The sequence below is a fragment of the Rhagoletis zephyria genome, unplaced genomic scaffold (assembly GCF_001687245.7).
Source record: "Rhagoletis zephyria isolate East Lansing unplaced genomic scaffold, Rhagoletis_zephyria_1.1 Rzeph_scaffold_00019, whole genome shotgun sequence".
Taxonomy (NCBI): Eukaryota; Metazoa; Arthropoda; class Insecta; order Diptera; family Tephritidae; genus Rhagoletis; species Rhagoletis zephyria.
Genome location: NW_016157103.1, coordinates 586,863 through 601,882, shown reverse-complemented (window position 1 = coordinate 601,882; position 15,020 = coordinate 586,863). Strand labels below are relative to the sequence as shown.

Here is a 15,020-nt window from a genome sequence, read left to right as displayed (position 1 = left end):
ACGATATGCATTTGCGTTTGGCAGCGCGCTAGTGGTGATTTAAGGAAAACTTGTTTGAACTAATGTGCGAATGTGTTACAAGTAGACAATTAATTTTTATGCGTGAATACTTTTTAATAAATTTTGTGTAACAGTTTTTCAGAACCGGAAAATAAAGAGCACTTATTCGTAGTCTTCCGGCTGTCGACTTGTTAACAATTTTGCAAATTGTTGGCAACGCTATTTGTCAGCTGTTGTAAACTTGCTGAATTGTTTTTGTTTCCTTTCGTGAATTTCAGCCAAACAACAGGTGCTTGGCCATCAATCCCCATTGGAATTGACAGTGATGCTATGCAAACCTTTTAAAAAATTATATTCTAAACCCAAAAAGTTCAGTCACTCATTACACATTATATAAATATTCACTGCTGCAGAAAAAAGAAAATAAACCTTTCATGATTTTTACACTAAAAGGTTTTCGGGATTGAAATATTTTTCTTACAGGGCTACGAAGATGTAATCAAAATAGAGGAATTAACAAGATACGTGTACTTAAGCAAACAAATAAATTCCACCGGGTATGTCCCATTGTGAAATGAGATTTGCAATCACGAAATGCAATAAATTGCAATGCGAGATCATGGAAAGGGCTCACTTCAAAGCAAAGTTGCAATAGTGCATATTAGTAAGCGTTGGCAATAAACAACAACAAAAATGTGGTCAACTATGAAAAGATTTCTTTTGCAATTATTTACTCCTGACGATAGGAATTCAGCAGTACTTGGGGCAGAATATAATAAAATATGGCCACCAATTCATCCATTCATCAAATTTACCGACTTTGGCAAAGAATTGTTGTACAATTGCACCAAAGTGGTTAAACCGGATATGAGCGAGATTGACATTGAAAAATTTATGGAAAAATCATGCAGCTTTTCTGTAGAGGTGAGTGTGTTCTTGTTGTATGGCCACATTTGCAAAGGTAAATTGGCCTTTTTATTGTACTTCCAGTTTGGCACCGATACATGTCGGGTGATGAGCCAACCTACGGAACTTTATCCAGTTATTACGCAACAAATCGCCTCTGCATATCCCATAATACATGAACGAGTTTTATATTTGTATCTGGCATTCCTGGAGCACAAGTTGAAATATGGTATTTAGTGAATTAGTTGTAATATTGAATTTTACAGACTATAACGAACCCCTTTCACCCCTTATGCTTTACAGGAAATCAAATAGAACGCGCCGTTTACACAAGAATGATACTAACCGCATTTGTTCAAAGGCTGCTAGAGAAGCGTTGTGCATCATTTTATGGTTGTATAGACCATTATCTACTAGTCACTGGGGAAAAAGGCTATGGCGGATTTTGTGAAGTGGGTACTAGCGCCGAAAGAGCGCCGTTGCTGCTGAAGGATGTATTAAGTTATGATGAAATTAAGGTAAAAGCATAAAAGTGCGTTTTATGGGTCGATTATGAATAGCAAAACCCAACCTCAGTTGAGGTATCAGCAACCAAGATTTGAGTGTAAATAGGCCGTGAAAACAGTTAAAAAAAATAAATAAATTTTCACAATCGAAATATGCGCGGCAACTACAAAAATGCAGTTGCCAATATAGCAACTCAGTTGCCAGCTTTCAGTTGCCAGTTGCCATCTATAACTCAATTTCAGCCACTGGCAAGGCAACTGAAGTTCGGTTGCCATCCGTAATTGTCCCATTAATCACTGCCTTGATAAAATTTGTACTTAATTATTCTCAGCTTACCGCTTTATTATCAATCTCTTCTCATACGGAATTCATAAATGATGGCAATCGTTACAACGAGGGCATCGTCGAAGAAGACAAATCAAAAATCGAGCCTACAGGTGTAGTTATTGGTCTGATAGGCGGGCGTTTTCAAGTAAAAGATGCAATGGAATGGCAAGATATAATGATTACTGCCTCGCAGAATACTAGAGAGAATGGTTATGGATATACGCCACAAGAGTCAAAGGGTGGAAACTGTCGCAACGTTAGTTATCGTCAGATGTGGACACAATTCTATGAAGAGCAGGATTTAATCTATGAAAACGTCAAAACACTGAATTCGAAACGCTTCTTCAAAGGGCCGGATACTAGATTTATTTTCGACAACTTAATGATGAAGAAGCGCTATGCTATCTCTTTTGATACACTGCTGCTGGAAGCAGAAGCGCGTGGCGCTGCTGCTAACAAGCAAATGTATGTACATGTGGTTGGCATAGGGTTGGGCTCGTGGAGAGCTGTGCCTCAGCAAGAAAAAATATTTTTAGAGACCTTCGCTGAACGTCTGCAAGAGCTACTAGCGCAGCTAGCACACATTTCCGTTGTGCACTTCTCATATTTCTCTATGGCCGCGTGGGCGAATTTTCAGGATGGCGGAGTAATTAAATCGATAACTCATCCAGCGGGAGGCGTTAAAATTTTCATGCACAACCGTAATCCCGCACAGAAGTTGGTAAGCGATGTATTGAATTTTTTACGTGGTTACATACTTATGTATGTACGTACATATATATGTATGTATGTATGTACATATGCATGTACATTTGCATATCGATAAGTTTTGTTTCCAATCAGGCACCAGAATTCGCAAATATGCTGATAATAGAGTCCTATGCCTGGGCCGGCAATGCACTTCCCGGAAACGATTTTTGGCTTGTAAGTTAAAAAAAAAAACTTTGCGTTTTATTTCGAATTATTTACCATGCTAAACTTTACATTTAACTAGGGTGCACTGGCTTCTTCCGGTGATCCTGCTGCTGCTTGTAGCACTCTCATATCCGAATTGCATAATCCGCATATTAACACAAAATTGGTGAATGGTGATAATTTACATGTGGCTTCGAGTCGCTTTGGCGTTTTGCATATTGCAGAGTATGCAAAGAAGATTTTAGAGCATGATAGTCAAATATTAAATTAAATACGTTTTTATACCAGAACTAACTTTTTTACATAAGCTTTTTTAAAGGACTTTTAAAAATTGCAGTTTGTATTTACATAAGTATTTCCCAGTCCTGACAGCCCATTCCAGGTATGGTTCAGTGTCTAAAGCAATGAGCTTTCACAAAAAAAAACCTGTTTCATGCTCTTCATAACTTTGAGGAAATGCTTATTCCAATAAAATCACATTCTTTTCTATACTGCGCAATACTCCTATTCTCTGGTATTGTCCTACAATAGGTTCGTTCGCGTAGCTGTTAATTGTTCATGTTTAACCAAAACTTACAGGTTTTTGCGTTCGCGTACGCAAAAAACTTGCAAAGTAGGGGAAATTGAGAGAGCAAAGTGACATTTCATTTTGAGGGGAAGCTGTTAGTTTCTGTTGGAAAAATTTTTGCCAACANAAGCAAATGTTTCACATACATACATTCATATCGTTGTTTAAAGTACAAAACCGGCCGAACCCGATCTTAGGACAAACAAGTTTTCCGTCCAATGCGAAAACAAGTTGAGCGCAACAATATTGTGGACTGCGTACCTCGAGTTGGGATGATGAGGGTTATTTTTTTGAATTACGGCCGCAGGCCACCTACGCGGAAAGGTGTTCTGCGCAAAAATACTGTCACCCCTGATCTAGTTTAGCCTGCTTTGTCCTAAGATCGGGTTTGGCCGGTAACATATACATATATGTACATATATACATATGTACCGGAAATTGTAAAAAAAAAACTATGCAAGCTTTCACATCAATCGACATTTTCTATGGTTGGCAACGCGGCAAATCAGCTGGGTTTTTGTCAGCCATATGCATTCGATTATGAATTTCGGCAGCCGGTTGCATCTTACATTTCCTATCTCAGCATTACGCTGTCCACTTCTTCCGTAAAAACAACATCGAAACAAATAAACAAAAGAGTGCGTAGTGTAAAGCACGAAAGGTAATGAAAAGGTTTTTCCCATTGTGAAATGGCGAGTAGAATTGGAGTTTTGCGTTGCGGCGAGCAATAAATTAGGGCACAAGTGCTGAAAATGCTCAGTTGGATTACGAGCATAATTGTAACCAGACGTACTAAAGAGTAAGCTAAAAAGTACAAAACTAGTTCTCGCAAATAAACACCGCGGTCCACCGTTGTGAAATAAAAACGGAAGTACTACGAAAAATTACTATCGCACAAGCATTTTTTTGTCAAACACGAAATTCAAGAATCGAACGGATACTTCTACAAGGCAAAGCTAATTTGACTTCACATCCCAAAGAAAAAATTTAAAACTCGGCGAAAATGTCCACTTTTGGCGCAGAGTTCGAACAAATTTGGCCGAAAGCTGGCTCAGCTATAAAATTAACTGAATTCGGCAAAAAATTATTGCACAAATGCTTAGAAGTGGAGAAACCAGACAGGAGTCATATCGATATTAAAAGCTTTATCAAAAAATCATCCAACTTTCCTGTAGAGGTGAGTAATGCATGCAAAACAAACATTTCCATGCAAATAATAAATACGTTTTCTTTTTTCCATCTCAGTTCGGCACCAATACTTGTCGCGTTATCAGTCAGCCCAAAGAGCGTTATCCGGAAATTCAGAAACAAATCGAATCTGCGTATCCGATAATACACGAACGCGTTTTGGGCTTATATCTGGCATTCTTGAAGCACAAATGCAAATATGGTTGGTAAATTAGGAATTGCGATTAGCATTTCACAATGCAATGTAAATGAAAGACCCATAACAAAAGTGATTGCTGATTTCTCTTTTTTAGCTTTTACCTTTCCAAGCATGATTCGCTTTTTTATTGATTTATTTTAGTTGTTTTTGAAGTAGTTAGCTTGCTATTTAAATTTCCTTTGTTGTTGATTTGCAAAAAATAATACAGTTACTGCAAAAGATCGAATATTAATCCAAATTTAAATTAGAACCTTGTACACAACAAATTAGCCAGTTTTTAGGTATTAAAAACTTAAAATGTGTAGTGATCAAGTTTTAGTTAAAAAGTAAAACAATCCAAAAAATATTCTAAAGAATAAAACGAAAATTCCAGGCAATAAACGCGAACTTGAACTCTATCAAAACTTGTCACTCACCGATTTTGTTCAACGCCTGCTGGCCAAGCGCTGTGTTAGTTTCTTTGGTAAAAACGATAAATATCTTTTATTATCGCGACATCGCGGTTGTAGTGGATTCTTGGATATAGGCACCGATGCAGAGAAGCCACCGCTGTTGTTGCAAGATGTACTCAGCTATGATGAGATTAAGGTGAGTGAAAGCAACAAACCCATCATTCCACAATTGTCACATATATTTCTTTCTTCCACAGCTCTCCGCTTTACTTTCTGTCTCCTCACATACGGAATTTCTCAACGACGGCAACCGTCAAAATTGTGGAGTCATTGAACTCAATAAATCACGCATCGAAACAGATGGCGTCGTCATTGGTCTGATTGGCGCACGATTAGTACGACGCGATGTAATGGAATTTCAGGATATCATAATTGCCAGCAAGCAAAATACCAAAGAAAATGGTTACGGCTTACCGACCGATGCTGAAGCAAATACGCGCTCAGCTGATTATCGACGCTTATGGAAGCAGTTCTATGAAGAGCGAGATCACCTATACGAACAAGTAAAAGTGGATGGCAAACGTTTTGGCAATGCACGCGCAAAGAACGACATATTTGATAATTTGCTTATGAAGAAGCGCTATACCATCTCTTTTGATACGCTGTTGTTGGAGAGTGAAGCGCGTGCTGCCGCGGCAGGCAAGCAAGCTTTTCTGCATGTGGTGGGCATAGGCTTGGGTGTGTGGCGTGCAGCTGAGCACCAGGAGAAAATCTTTTTGGAGACATTTGCGCAGCGGCTGAAAGTGTTGTTGCCAAAATTGCCGCATGTTAGCGTGGTACACTTCTCTTGGTTTCATCTGAGTGAGTGGGCCGATTTGAAAAATGGTGGCATGTACAAATCGGAAACACATCCCGATGGCGGTATAAGGACTTTCTTGTCAAAACGTAATCCGGCCGATAAGCTGGTGAGCGTAAAGGGGGTAATAGAATTTTTCATTGTTAGCTTTATTGTCAAGGGGAGGTGAGCGGAAGTAAATTTTGCTGGTTGTTACTAAAACTACACATTCATATACTTTGCATGCTCTAATAACGTATTTAAATTTGAACATTTTCAACTATCTAATGCTAAACATTTTATCTGCAGAAATCACCAGAACTAGAGAATATGTTGCTGATCGTCTCCTATGCATGGGACGGTAATGCCTTACCAGGCAACGAATTTTGGATGGTTAGTTATTCTGAAATATCCCTAGGAACCTATTTTTCTTATAATTTATGTTGTTTATTTCGCAGAAAATGCTGAAATCCACCGGCGACTCTTCCACTGCCTGTAGCACGCTTGTCAGTGAACTGCATAATCCACATATTAATACCGAGCTAGTGAATGGTACAAATTTGCACGTTGCTTCGGAGCAGTACGGTGTGTTGCATATTGCAGATTACACGAAAAAGTTGTTGGAATAAGGGCAAGCTTGTGGGAATAGTTGAGGCACATGACGAATTGGACCATCATACATGGAAATATTGTTTGAAGCTTTTTAATATTTAGTTAAATTATTTATGTATTTATATTGTGCAATAACTAATAATTAAGTAATATTTAAAAATATTGTTTAGTTGCATGGGCTCAATAAAAACATGATTTATTGGAAAGCTGCTTTGTTTTTTTACCGTTTTCTTTTGTAACGGACGAAAGGCTATACAATTTATTTTGTTATATATGTCAAACAATTTATTTATGTTCGCGCTGGTGCCGCAAGATCTTTATTTCTGGCTATGTGATTCCTAAAAAGGTTTTTTGTTAATCAGTCCGCTGCTCTTTTATTTTTAATACCGCCGATTCAGTGAATTTTCTTTTTTATTTCCTTTACTCAACTTCCGCTTCCTTCTCGTAGGCAACGTTATCGAACACGCCGTGTACAAGGGTATGACCCTGACCGGGCTGGTACAGCGTCTGCTTACAAAACGTTGTGTTGCCTTTCTGGGGCCTTCTGATAAATATCTATTGCTAAGTGGACACCAAGGATACGGCGGGTTTCACGATGTCGGCACGGCTGCTGAACGTGGCGAGTTAACCTTAAAAAACGTACTTAGCTATGACGAAATAAAGGTGAGAAAAACGCTTTAAGCTAAAACCAAATTAAGTTTCCGAACTCAACTACTGCTTCTTCACAGCTCTCCGCCTTTCTCTCCGTCTCATCGCACACACAATTCCTCAACGATGGCAATCGCCACAACTGTGGCATTATTGAAGCAGATAAAACGAAAATTGAGCCAGCAGGCGTTATCATTGGCATGATCGGTGGACGCTTCGAGTCCATTGATGTTATGGAATGGCAGGATATAATGATAACGCCCACGCAGAATACTGTAGACCGCGGCTACGGTTACAAGGTGCATGAGGCTGAACATGCAAACAATCGCATTGTTGGCTACCGCCAACTATGGTCACGTTTCTACGAGGAACAAGACAAGCTTTACGAAAAAGTGAGCGTGTTGAATACGCCGCGCTACTTTAAAGTGCCATGCACCGATTTTATATTCGACAATGTTTTGATGAAGAAACGTTACGCCATCTCATTTGACACGCTACTGCTGGAAGCAGATGCGCGCGGGGCGGCCGCAGGCAAACAAGTATATCTACATGTGGTTGGCTTTGGATTGGGTGTGTGGCGTGCTGTGCAGCATCAGTATAAGATATTTTTGAAAACTTTTGGTGAACGAATGCAGGAGCTGCTGCCACGCTTGTCGCATATAGGCGTGGTGCACTTCTCACATTTCAAACAGAGCGCTCCCGGTGTGCTGAAGGTTGGTAGCGTGATAGCTGCGGAGACGCATCCTGATGGTGGCATTAAAACGCTACTAACCGATCGCAATCCCTCGCAGAAGTTGGTGAGTATGCATAAATGGTAAATACATATATACATATGTATGTTCATATGCACGTAATTACGTTTACTAATCACTTTCATTTATATATTCCCTAGCCGCCGGAATTTGAAAATATGCTCATAGTGGAATCGTATGCATGGGATGGAAACGCTTTGCCAGGCAATGAATTTTGGGTGGTGTGTTTCACGAGTTTAGCTTTAAAGTTTTCATTTACATATATTCCTTTTTTTCTTTTGCCTTAGGGCTCGCTAAGTGGTTCCGGCGATCCGGCCGCCGCCTGCAGCACTCTAATCACTGAATTGCATAATCCGCATATAAATTCTGGAGTGGTAAATGGTGATAATTTGCATGTGGCCTCAGATCGTTTCGGTGTTCTGCATGTTGCACAGTACGCTAAGAATATTTTGGGGTAAACTATGGATTCCGGAAACGATATAAGATGTGCACATGTAAATACACCAAAACCCCAAGAAATAATTTGCGAATATTTTATGTTTTATAAATACTTACATTTTTTTAATGTCTTACAGGTATCAAACGTTAGCTCAATATTTTTAAATAATTTATTATTTAAACTCACGAATCAACAGAAAAAGTCTTGTAAAACAAACTGCATTTAAATTAAATTAAATATAAAATTTTACATAAATAAATTGGCGATCGGAATAAATAAGATCAATTTTAAATGTTAGCGTTTTCGATTTATGATACCGGAAATAATATTCGAATCCTGTCAGCACTTAATTCCTCTATACAACGCGCCATCTGCAAGTTAATTCCAAAAGGCGTATTTTAACATTTGTTCACAAACGCCATTTGCTCTCAAACCAACCATAGTATTAGGTCTGTTCCACACGAGTCCGCGAGATCCCGCGGGTGCCCAAAACAACCCAGAAAGCATTCCTCACGCTAGCAAAATGGGTAATAGAGAGCGAGTACGTTCCACTTTGGATCATAAATGTCTTCTTCTTCTTGCCCGAAACAGCCCGAACTTTTTTCCGGACACAAATGTGCAAATTCAAATTGTCATAACAGCTGTTGTTTGTTGTAATCCGAAAGCAAATTTTATAAATACATGAAAAAGAAGTTTCGAGTTCAAAATGGCTCCTCGACGAGTATGGTCGTGCTGACCTGTCGAGTACTTTTAAAGCAAATATTGGATTAAAATATAAGCAAATAATGAAGTCTTTTCACATGTGACTTGTCGTGTTATACATAGTAATATGTAATAAATATAAAATTCTGAATCGTTCCAAATTAAAATAAAAGATATCTGATAATACTTAAACTTTAAATATAATGTTAATAAATTAATTTAAATAAAACATACATATGAAGTGCTTCAAGTGAAATATTAACCATAATGTTAAATTCGTTAAACAAAGAAGATGCAAAGCTAAATAAAGTACCGTTTGCACGGTATGGACATAACTGTTGGAAAAATAACTAAAAACTGCTATAGAACTGATGAAGTACAGTTTGCATGAAAATGATTAAAGTATAAAATTAAATTTTAACAAACATCTGACGCATAATTATAAAATTATACATTTTGAGATATAACCTGGCGATACGTGGACTTATTTCCCTGCCATTAAATACATACAGATTAATACAATCTAATATATAATTAATAAAAAATTTAAGACGTTAGACCAGCAGAAACTTTGCACGTGGTTCTGGCCCTCAGCGGTATTACCATACGTGTATTAGTGGAGCAACGTTGGACACACCTGAAGATTTATCATACCCTTGGAATATAGCATACTAAGAGGAATAACCTGGCGGTGGTTTACAATTAAACCGGCCAACCTACCCAAATCCCAAAAAAAAAAAAAAAAAGTTTCAGAAAATGTAGTTATTTGCTAATTTTATTCGCCATATAAGATAAATACACATAAAATCATTGGTTTTTTGCGTTCCTCACCCTCTGGGCAATTTTGGCAGGTGTTGACATATTTTAGACACTTGTGAGAGAGTAACTTAATTTTGCGCTCTAATTACCGAAACAATTCGGAAAGCGTGTGGAACAAAGCTATTGCTACAATGTCTACTAAACTGTTTGGCTGGCCACCATTTTTTGTTAAGATTTGCAAATGTTGCAACTCTGAAAATTGCATTCCAACCATATTGAATGCATTTTGCTGGTTGCTGCTCGCAACTCTGTAGATTTATGTTTATTACCAATTTTTCCACAACTAATCCAAATGTAATTAAAATATATCACCATTTAACCAAGCAGTGCCAATAAATTTACCATCAGTGAAAAAAAAAATAAGTTAGTGCAATTGTGTTAGCTATAGCCAGCCGGCGACTTCAGTCACTGCACCACACCATAATGAACATTACACGTATTCTAGGACAAAATAACAAGATCTATCAAAAATTTGGCGACTATTGTATTACAGAGACGGAACCGAATCAATGCAGTATCATTTGCTGCTTCTGTCAGGAAGAGCACCACAGCGAAAACGCTTTTTGGGCGCACGTACAACAGTTGCATGCCTATGCGCCAGCGCGGCTCTGCATAATGCGCGATACACCAACGTTAACTAGCTGCGAAGGTGACAGCGAAAGCCATGACAATTCGCCAATTGGCAATGACTGTGAATCCACCTTGACCACTGCCAAAACGACTGCGCTTCAACCGGTAGCGAATGATGCACCAATGTATGTGGAAGCTGAATACTTGGAAAGTGTTGTACTAAATGATCCAAATACGCTTTTGGAACTAACCGGCATCAGCAATACGTTTCTCGATTTTCAAGAGCAAAAACCAAATGGAACTCAGGGCGCAATAGAGACTGGCAGCCAAGAAAAGGAAAATGTACAGCAGGGTACATGAGCACGGCATAAATGTTTATAAATACAAGATTTCTCAAATAAAAATATTTTCAGCTGAGCGCAACCTTTTGAACAAAGAAGATAAGTCGCCGCATTTAAAAGGCATACGAAAAATCATAGATATCGATAAACTCACACCGAAGCAATTGCTAGAGAATGGCGTTCTGTTAAAAAGCCTTTTCCAGCAAATGCAACGCGCCAGCAATGAGTTTAAATATAAACTCAATAAGCTTACACAGGCCGTACAGCTAATTGAAAGTGAGCTGAAGAAGGAACCTGGTAGTCGTACGCTCAAGCGCTACATGAAAATCATACCAGATCAGCCATTTACCAGCCGTGATGAAGTGCTCATATTGGACGATGAGCTGCATCATAGCAAAGAGATGCGTGACGCATTGGTAAGTAAAATATTTAAATGCTTACGGTACCCGAAACTATTATTGCATGGTTTTCGAATTCTTTAGCACGAAGAAACAATCGCATTAGCTGCTGAGAATGCAGACGTTTTCTGTCGCATACTCTGGCGTTTTATTATGACAGATGAGGTGTCGAATCAATTCTGCTGGCGTGGTGTTGTAAATGCCGACAAAGTTATAAAATATCCAATCAAGGATATGACCATGATGGATGTGTTTCAAGGTACATTCACACATGCAAAATTTTGATATTTTCACTGAATTTAAAACTGTTTCTCTTGCGCAGGAGTTTTTCGTGAAAAGTTTCCTGGCCAAACGCTACACTTTTTCAAGGATCGCACAATGACCTACTTCAATAAAGCCCACGAGCGTCTGAAACGTAAACAATTGAACAAAGCTGATGTTAATGGTGCGGAAAGTAATGGCTGTGACTTGGTCTGTACCAAGGTATTGTCAAAGGCACAGGAAAGTGATTATAAGCGCGCCCGTAGTGATGCGGTTAAGAATGAAGATGGTGTGGACTCGGTATTTGAGGAAGTATTTTGTGAATGAAAAACAGCGGAAATATGTTAGGATTTTACGGTACATCAAATCAAAGTGGAGCTGCATATAAGATTTATACCAAGTCGGTGTTGAAACCCAGACATTAACTTTCCAGTTTTTTCAACTCTAAAAGCCTAGTAACAAATACGGAGTAAAAGGCTTGAATTACATTTTTGATCTCAGGAGATATACATACATACATACCGTCGTTTAAAGTACCGCAAAACCGCGTAACTGACATTTGCTGCCAAAAATTGGGTTTGCTCACACAAGCTCTTGGATCAATCCGTATCCATTCGTCTTGAAATATACTAGCATACAATATACAGAAATGCGATTGCTTTATAAGAAAGAGAATCATTTTGAAATATGGGTGTTTTTACTTTCTAGAAAATAATTTATGCAACCTCACATACGCAGTTTTGCATTTTGTTGATACGCGGTTTTGTACTTTAAACGATATGTATGTATGCAATTAAACATTGTGTGTAATTTATAAGCGATTCTCTCCAGCCTATGTAGTTGAATCAAATAATAACCTAAAAGACAAACACACATTTGTATAACAAAAACAATATACATATAAACAATAAATCTACACTATATTTTAACATACTTAAGTCTACCGTTTTCTTACTATTTCTCTGTTCTTTTAAAACCGTTATTTATAATTATACAAGTAAAAGAACTTATATTTTTTTGTACTGAATCGGGGCAAAATGAATTTATTATATGCTAAAGTCTTAAAAACAATAATTGTACCATATTGCGTTTGATTTGTTTGCAATCAAACTTTTATATTAGCATTTTACTACAGCATGTGCTTACGCATACCTCAATGTAAAATGTTATATACATACAAATACGTAAGTAATAGAAAAATTAAATGTATTTTTATACATACATACATATGTTTTTCAAAAGAAATTGGATCGGTTAATAACAAAAGGAAATAGGTCCGCATTTTTCCGATATGGCAAATTTTATGCAATTCAACAGAGCTCCTTAAAACCTACCGAACTACCTTAAAATTTACATATCGAAATGATGCTGACATATTTTCTTTGGTAATTAATCGAATGAATTGCTTAACACTAAACGAAAAGTAAAACAATGTTTCTTATCACTAAACTTGAACATGCACAAAATTCTCAAGAAAAATAAAATTACATTCTTTAACTTCAATATATTTTTCCTTGTTAAAATCCAAAATAACTAATTTAAACTTATTTATCCGTTTTCAACAACACTATTCTTTCTTATAATCTGTCCTATATGTTATTTTTACTAAAAAATAATAATATTGCAAGTGACGCAAAAAAATATATGGAAATATAAACCAAAAAATATTAAAGTCATAACTCAACAAAAAAAAGAAAATTTGCATTATTGGCGCACTGTTTTAGAAACGCTGCGGCACTAGTCCTTTGGATCCTTTCAGAAAGTGTTTCTTCTTGCGATGCGTTGACAGATTACACGATTGTTTGAACGAGGCGCCACATAGTTCACACGCAAAACGTCGCTCCTTACTATGCACTGCACGATGTAACTCCAAACGTGATTGGTATTTGAACTTTAGGCCGCAGGTCTCGTAGTCGCATATGTACCAACGCTCGCCATCCTCTGAAGAAACAGCACTGCTGGCACTAGCCGTGGTGCTGTTCGATTCTTTTGGCATTTCATGTGACATCAATGCCGCAGCGGCTACAGCGCCCGGCATGCCCATTGTAGGTGGCAACGCCGGTGCACTATGTACAATGGCGGCTGCATATGAACTTACTGGTGTTACTTGTGGCAGTTGGTATAAGGCAGGTGCAGCTGTGCTCACCTCAACGGCTTGATGCGCAACACTAGCGCCACCACCAGTGCCAACACCTCCCCCACCGCTATGTAAACTTTGTGCGGGTGGCGGTGGCGGTGCCAAGGATATCCCATGTCTTATACTAGGCGGTTCTACTTTTATATCAATTTCGACTGCATTCGGTTCAATTGCGCGCATTTCGGTATAGTCCTTTGGCTCAGGTTTTTCCTGTGAATTGTCTCCATGATCAAGCACGCCACTAGCACGCAACTCTTCTTCATTCACTTTTCGATACAATGGCAAAGGCATAAGGTGTGCTGCTGTCGCTTCAGTTTCTATGTAATTGCGTTGTGGTTCTTGCTGTAGTTTTTGGAGGGAAGTGCGCGAGTGTAAATATATATTTCTTTTTGTTTTTCTACAACTTCAAAGACGCGTATATAGTGTTGCGCCACTTACCTGTTTGAAACCCAAGCCGTGCATGAAGTTGTGTTCATCTTGTATATGCTTCCAAAATTGATCTTGTGTCTGTAACTCTTCCTGGCACACTTGACAAACAATCCAGAAGCTTGCATCACCCGACAAACAAAATTCACCCAACTTCGTATATATTTTGTTATTTTTACTTAAAATGCGTGGGAAACCCATTTTACTAACACCACCACCAAAATTTTACTAATTTTATTTAAAAATATACACAAATCAGGAAAAATATCAAAAAATTTGTAATTTCGTTGCCACAAATATTTTTGTTTATTTCCATTGACATTTGGAATCAGCTGTGTGCAGTGATGCCATATTCACGGTTTTAACTGTAAATTTCAGTTTTTTAAGACAAGCTTACGCCAGATTTACATGATTCAGGTATTTGACAGCAATTCTTGGTCATTCTCTTTTGTGTTTTCTATTTGCTTTAACACGATTCAATTCTGTTGAATTCAAGCTTTTGGTTTTTTAAGGCCTGTAAAAGAAAAGCAAAAACTCCATATAAAATGACGTACAAGAAATGGCTAAGAAATTTTCTTGAGTCAAATTTCCTTAGAGCAGTACGCAGTTCTTAAGAAATTTACTACGCTTTCTACTACGGTTTTCTAAAGTTTTTTGTGAAAAAAGAGCACAAGACAACACAGGTTTGCAACAGAAATATATGCCCGTTCCATTATTTCTTGAGGAAAGAGTGAGGCAACAGGCTGTGAGGTATCAAAAATGTCAAAATTGCTTGGACACACACGCGAAATAATGGCAATTTTTCTTGACCGTTTTCTTGAGAGCTGCATACAGGGCTTCAAATGGGAAACCACGAAAATGTCAAAAGCAAAGCAAGAAAGTTGAAACGTCTATAATCGTCTATTTACTTCTCAGTAAGTCTGTGTATCACGAGTACTTTCTCCACCTCATCGTGAATTTTGCCGCAGACCTAGCGTACTGTAAAAATGAAATTTCGACATACTTGATAAGCTTCCAAAGAGTTTAGACATGCGCGGATAAAACTGGAACAAGATAAACAAATTCTGTTAAAATTCTT

At 37.9% G+C, this 15,020-nt stretch overlaps 4 protein-coding genes across 9 annotated transcripts; 3 read left to right on the top strand and 1 right to left on the bottom strand.

Moving 5' to 3' along the window:
- Positions 1 to 272: 272 nt before the first annotated feature.
- On the top strand, positions 273 to 3,156 carry LOC108361763 (uncharacterized). Of its 2 annotated transcripts, none has more exons than XM_017614516.1 (7): positions 273 to 664; positions 747 to 924; positions 991 to 1,135; positions 1,210 to 1,424; positions 1,745 to 2,461; positions 2,584 to 2,664; positions 2,735 to 2,985. In XM_017614516.1, the coding sequence occupies exons 2-7, from the start codon at positions 868 to 870 to the stop codon at positions 2,924 to 2,926; spliced, it is 1,407 nt and encodes a 468-aa protein (XP_017470005.1). In that variant the 5' UTR covers positions 273 to 664; positions 747 to 867; the 3' UTR covers positions 2,927 to 2,985. The 2 variants fall into 2 exon arrangements, with proteins under 2 accessions (XP_017470005.1, XP_017469997.1); XM_017614508.1 differs by lacking the exon at positions 273 to 664 and adding an exon at positions 2,993 to 3,156 and having other exon boundaries at positions 694 to 924; positions 2,735 to 2,911.
- A 283-nt stretch (positions 3,157 to 3,439) lies between these two features.
- On the top strand, positions 3,440 to 8,790 carry LOC108361739 (uncharacterized). Of its 5 annotated transcripts, XM_017614486.1 has the most exons (7): positions 3,440 to 4,400; positions 4,469 to 4,613; positions 6,898 to 7,112; positions 7,178 to 7,894; positions 7,990 to 8,070; positions 8,137 to 8,343; positions 8,425 to 8,789. In XM_017614486.1, the coding sequence occupies exons 1-6, from the start codon at positions 4,227 to 4,229 to the stop codon at positions 8,305 to 8,307; spliced, it is 1,503 nt and encodes a 500-aa protein (XP_017469975.1). In that variant the 5' UTR covers positions 3,440 to 4,226; the 3' UTR covers positions 8,308 to 8,343; positions 8,425 to 8,789. The 5 variants fall into 5 exon arrangements, 4 of the variants coding, with proteins under 4 accessions (XP_017469975.1, XP_017469965.1, XP_017469959.1 ...); XR_001847358.1 differs by lacking the exons at positions 6,898 to 7,112; positions 7,178 to 7,894; positions 7,990 to 8,070; positions 8,137 to 8,343; positions 8,425 to 8,789 and adding exons at positions 4,984 to 5,198; positions 5,260 to 6,023; positions 6,147 to 6,230; positions 6,296 to 6,864; XM_017614476.1 differs by having other exon boundaries at positions 8,137 to 8,790.
- A 1,042-nt stretch (positions 8,791 to 9,832) lies between these two features.
- On the top strand, positions 9,833 to 11,936 carry LOC108361884 (uncharacterized). The gene is made up of 4 exons (XM_017614661.1): positions 9,833 to 10,731; positions 10,793 to 11,136; positions 11,203 to 11,377; positions 11,441 to 11,936. Exons 1-4 carry the CDS (start codon positions 10,233 to 10,235, stop codon positions 11,704 to 11,706), a joined length of 1,284 nt encoding a protein of 427 aa, XP_017470150.1. The 5' UTR covers positions 9,833 to 10,232; the 3' UTR covers positions 11,707 to 11,936.
- Positions 11,937 to 12,099: 163 nt separating this feature from the next.
- On the bottom strand, positions 12,100 to 14,254 carry ATbp ((A+T)-stretch binding protein). The gene is made up of 2 exons (XM_017614647.1): positions 13,955 to 14,254; positions 12,100 to 13,858 (listed from the first exon to the last, which is right to left on the bottom strand). The coding sequence occupies exons 1-2, from the start codon at positions 14,141 to 14,143 to the stop codon at positions 13,100 to 13,102; spliced, it is 948 nt and encodes a 315-aa protein (XP_017470136.1). The 5' UTR covers positions 14,144 to 14,254; the 3' UTR covers positions 12,100 to 13,099.
- Positions 14,255 to 15,020: the final 766 nt, after the last annotated feature.

Coding starts and splice junctions, on each gene's coding strand:
- LOC108361884 (XM_017614661.1), top strand. CDS start 10,233: ATGAACATTACACGTATTCTAGGACAAAATAACAAGATCTATCAAAAA. Junction 11,137..11,202: donor AAGAGATGCGTGACGCATTG/GTAAGTAAAATA, acceptor CGAATTCTTTAG/CACGAAGAAACAATCGCATT. Junction 11,378..11,440: donor CATGATGGATGTGTTTCAAG/GTACATTCACAC, acceptor TCTCTTGCGCAG/GAGTTTTTCGTGAAAAGTTT.
- ATbp (XM_017614647.1), bottom strand. CDS start 14,143: ATGGGTTTCCCACGCATTTTAAGTAAAAATAACAAAATATATACGAAG. Junction 13,859..13,954: donor ACGGCTTGGGTTTCAAACAG/GTAAGTGGCGCA, acceptor CAAAAACTACAG/CAAGAACCACAACGCAATTA.
- LOC108361739 (XM_017614470.1), top strand. CDS start 4,227: ATGTCCACTTTTGGCGCAGAGTTCGAACAAATTTGGCCGAAAGCTGGC. Junction 4,401..4,468: donor CATCCAACTTTCCTGTAGAG/GTGAGTAATGCA, acceptor TTTCCATCTCAG/TTCGGCACCAATACTTGTCG. Junction 6,231..6,295: donor CAGGCAACGAATTTTGGATG/GTTAGTTATTCT, acceptor TTTATTTCGCAG/AAAATGCTGAAATCCACCGG.
- LOC108361763 (XM_017614508.1), top strand. CDS start 694: ATGTGGTCAACTATGAAAAGATTTCTTTTGCAATTATTTACTCCTGAC. Junction 1,425..1,744: donor TAAGTTATGATGAAATTAAG/GTAAAAGCATAA, acceptor AATTATTCTCAG/CTTACCGCTTTATTATCAAT. Junction 2,665..2,734: donor CCGGAAACGATTTTTGGCTT/GTAAGTTAAAAA, acceptor ACATTTAACTAG/GGTGCACTGGCTTCTTCCGG.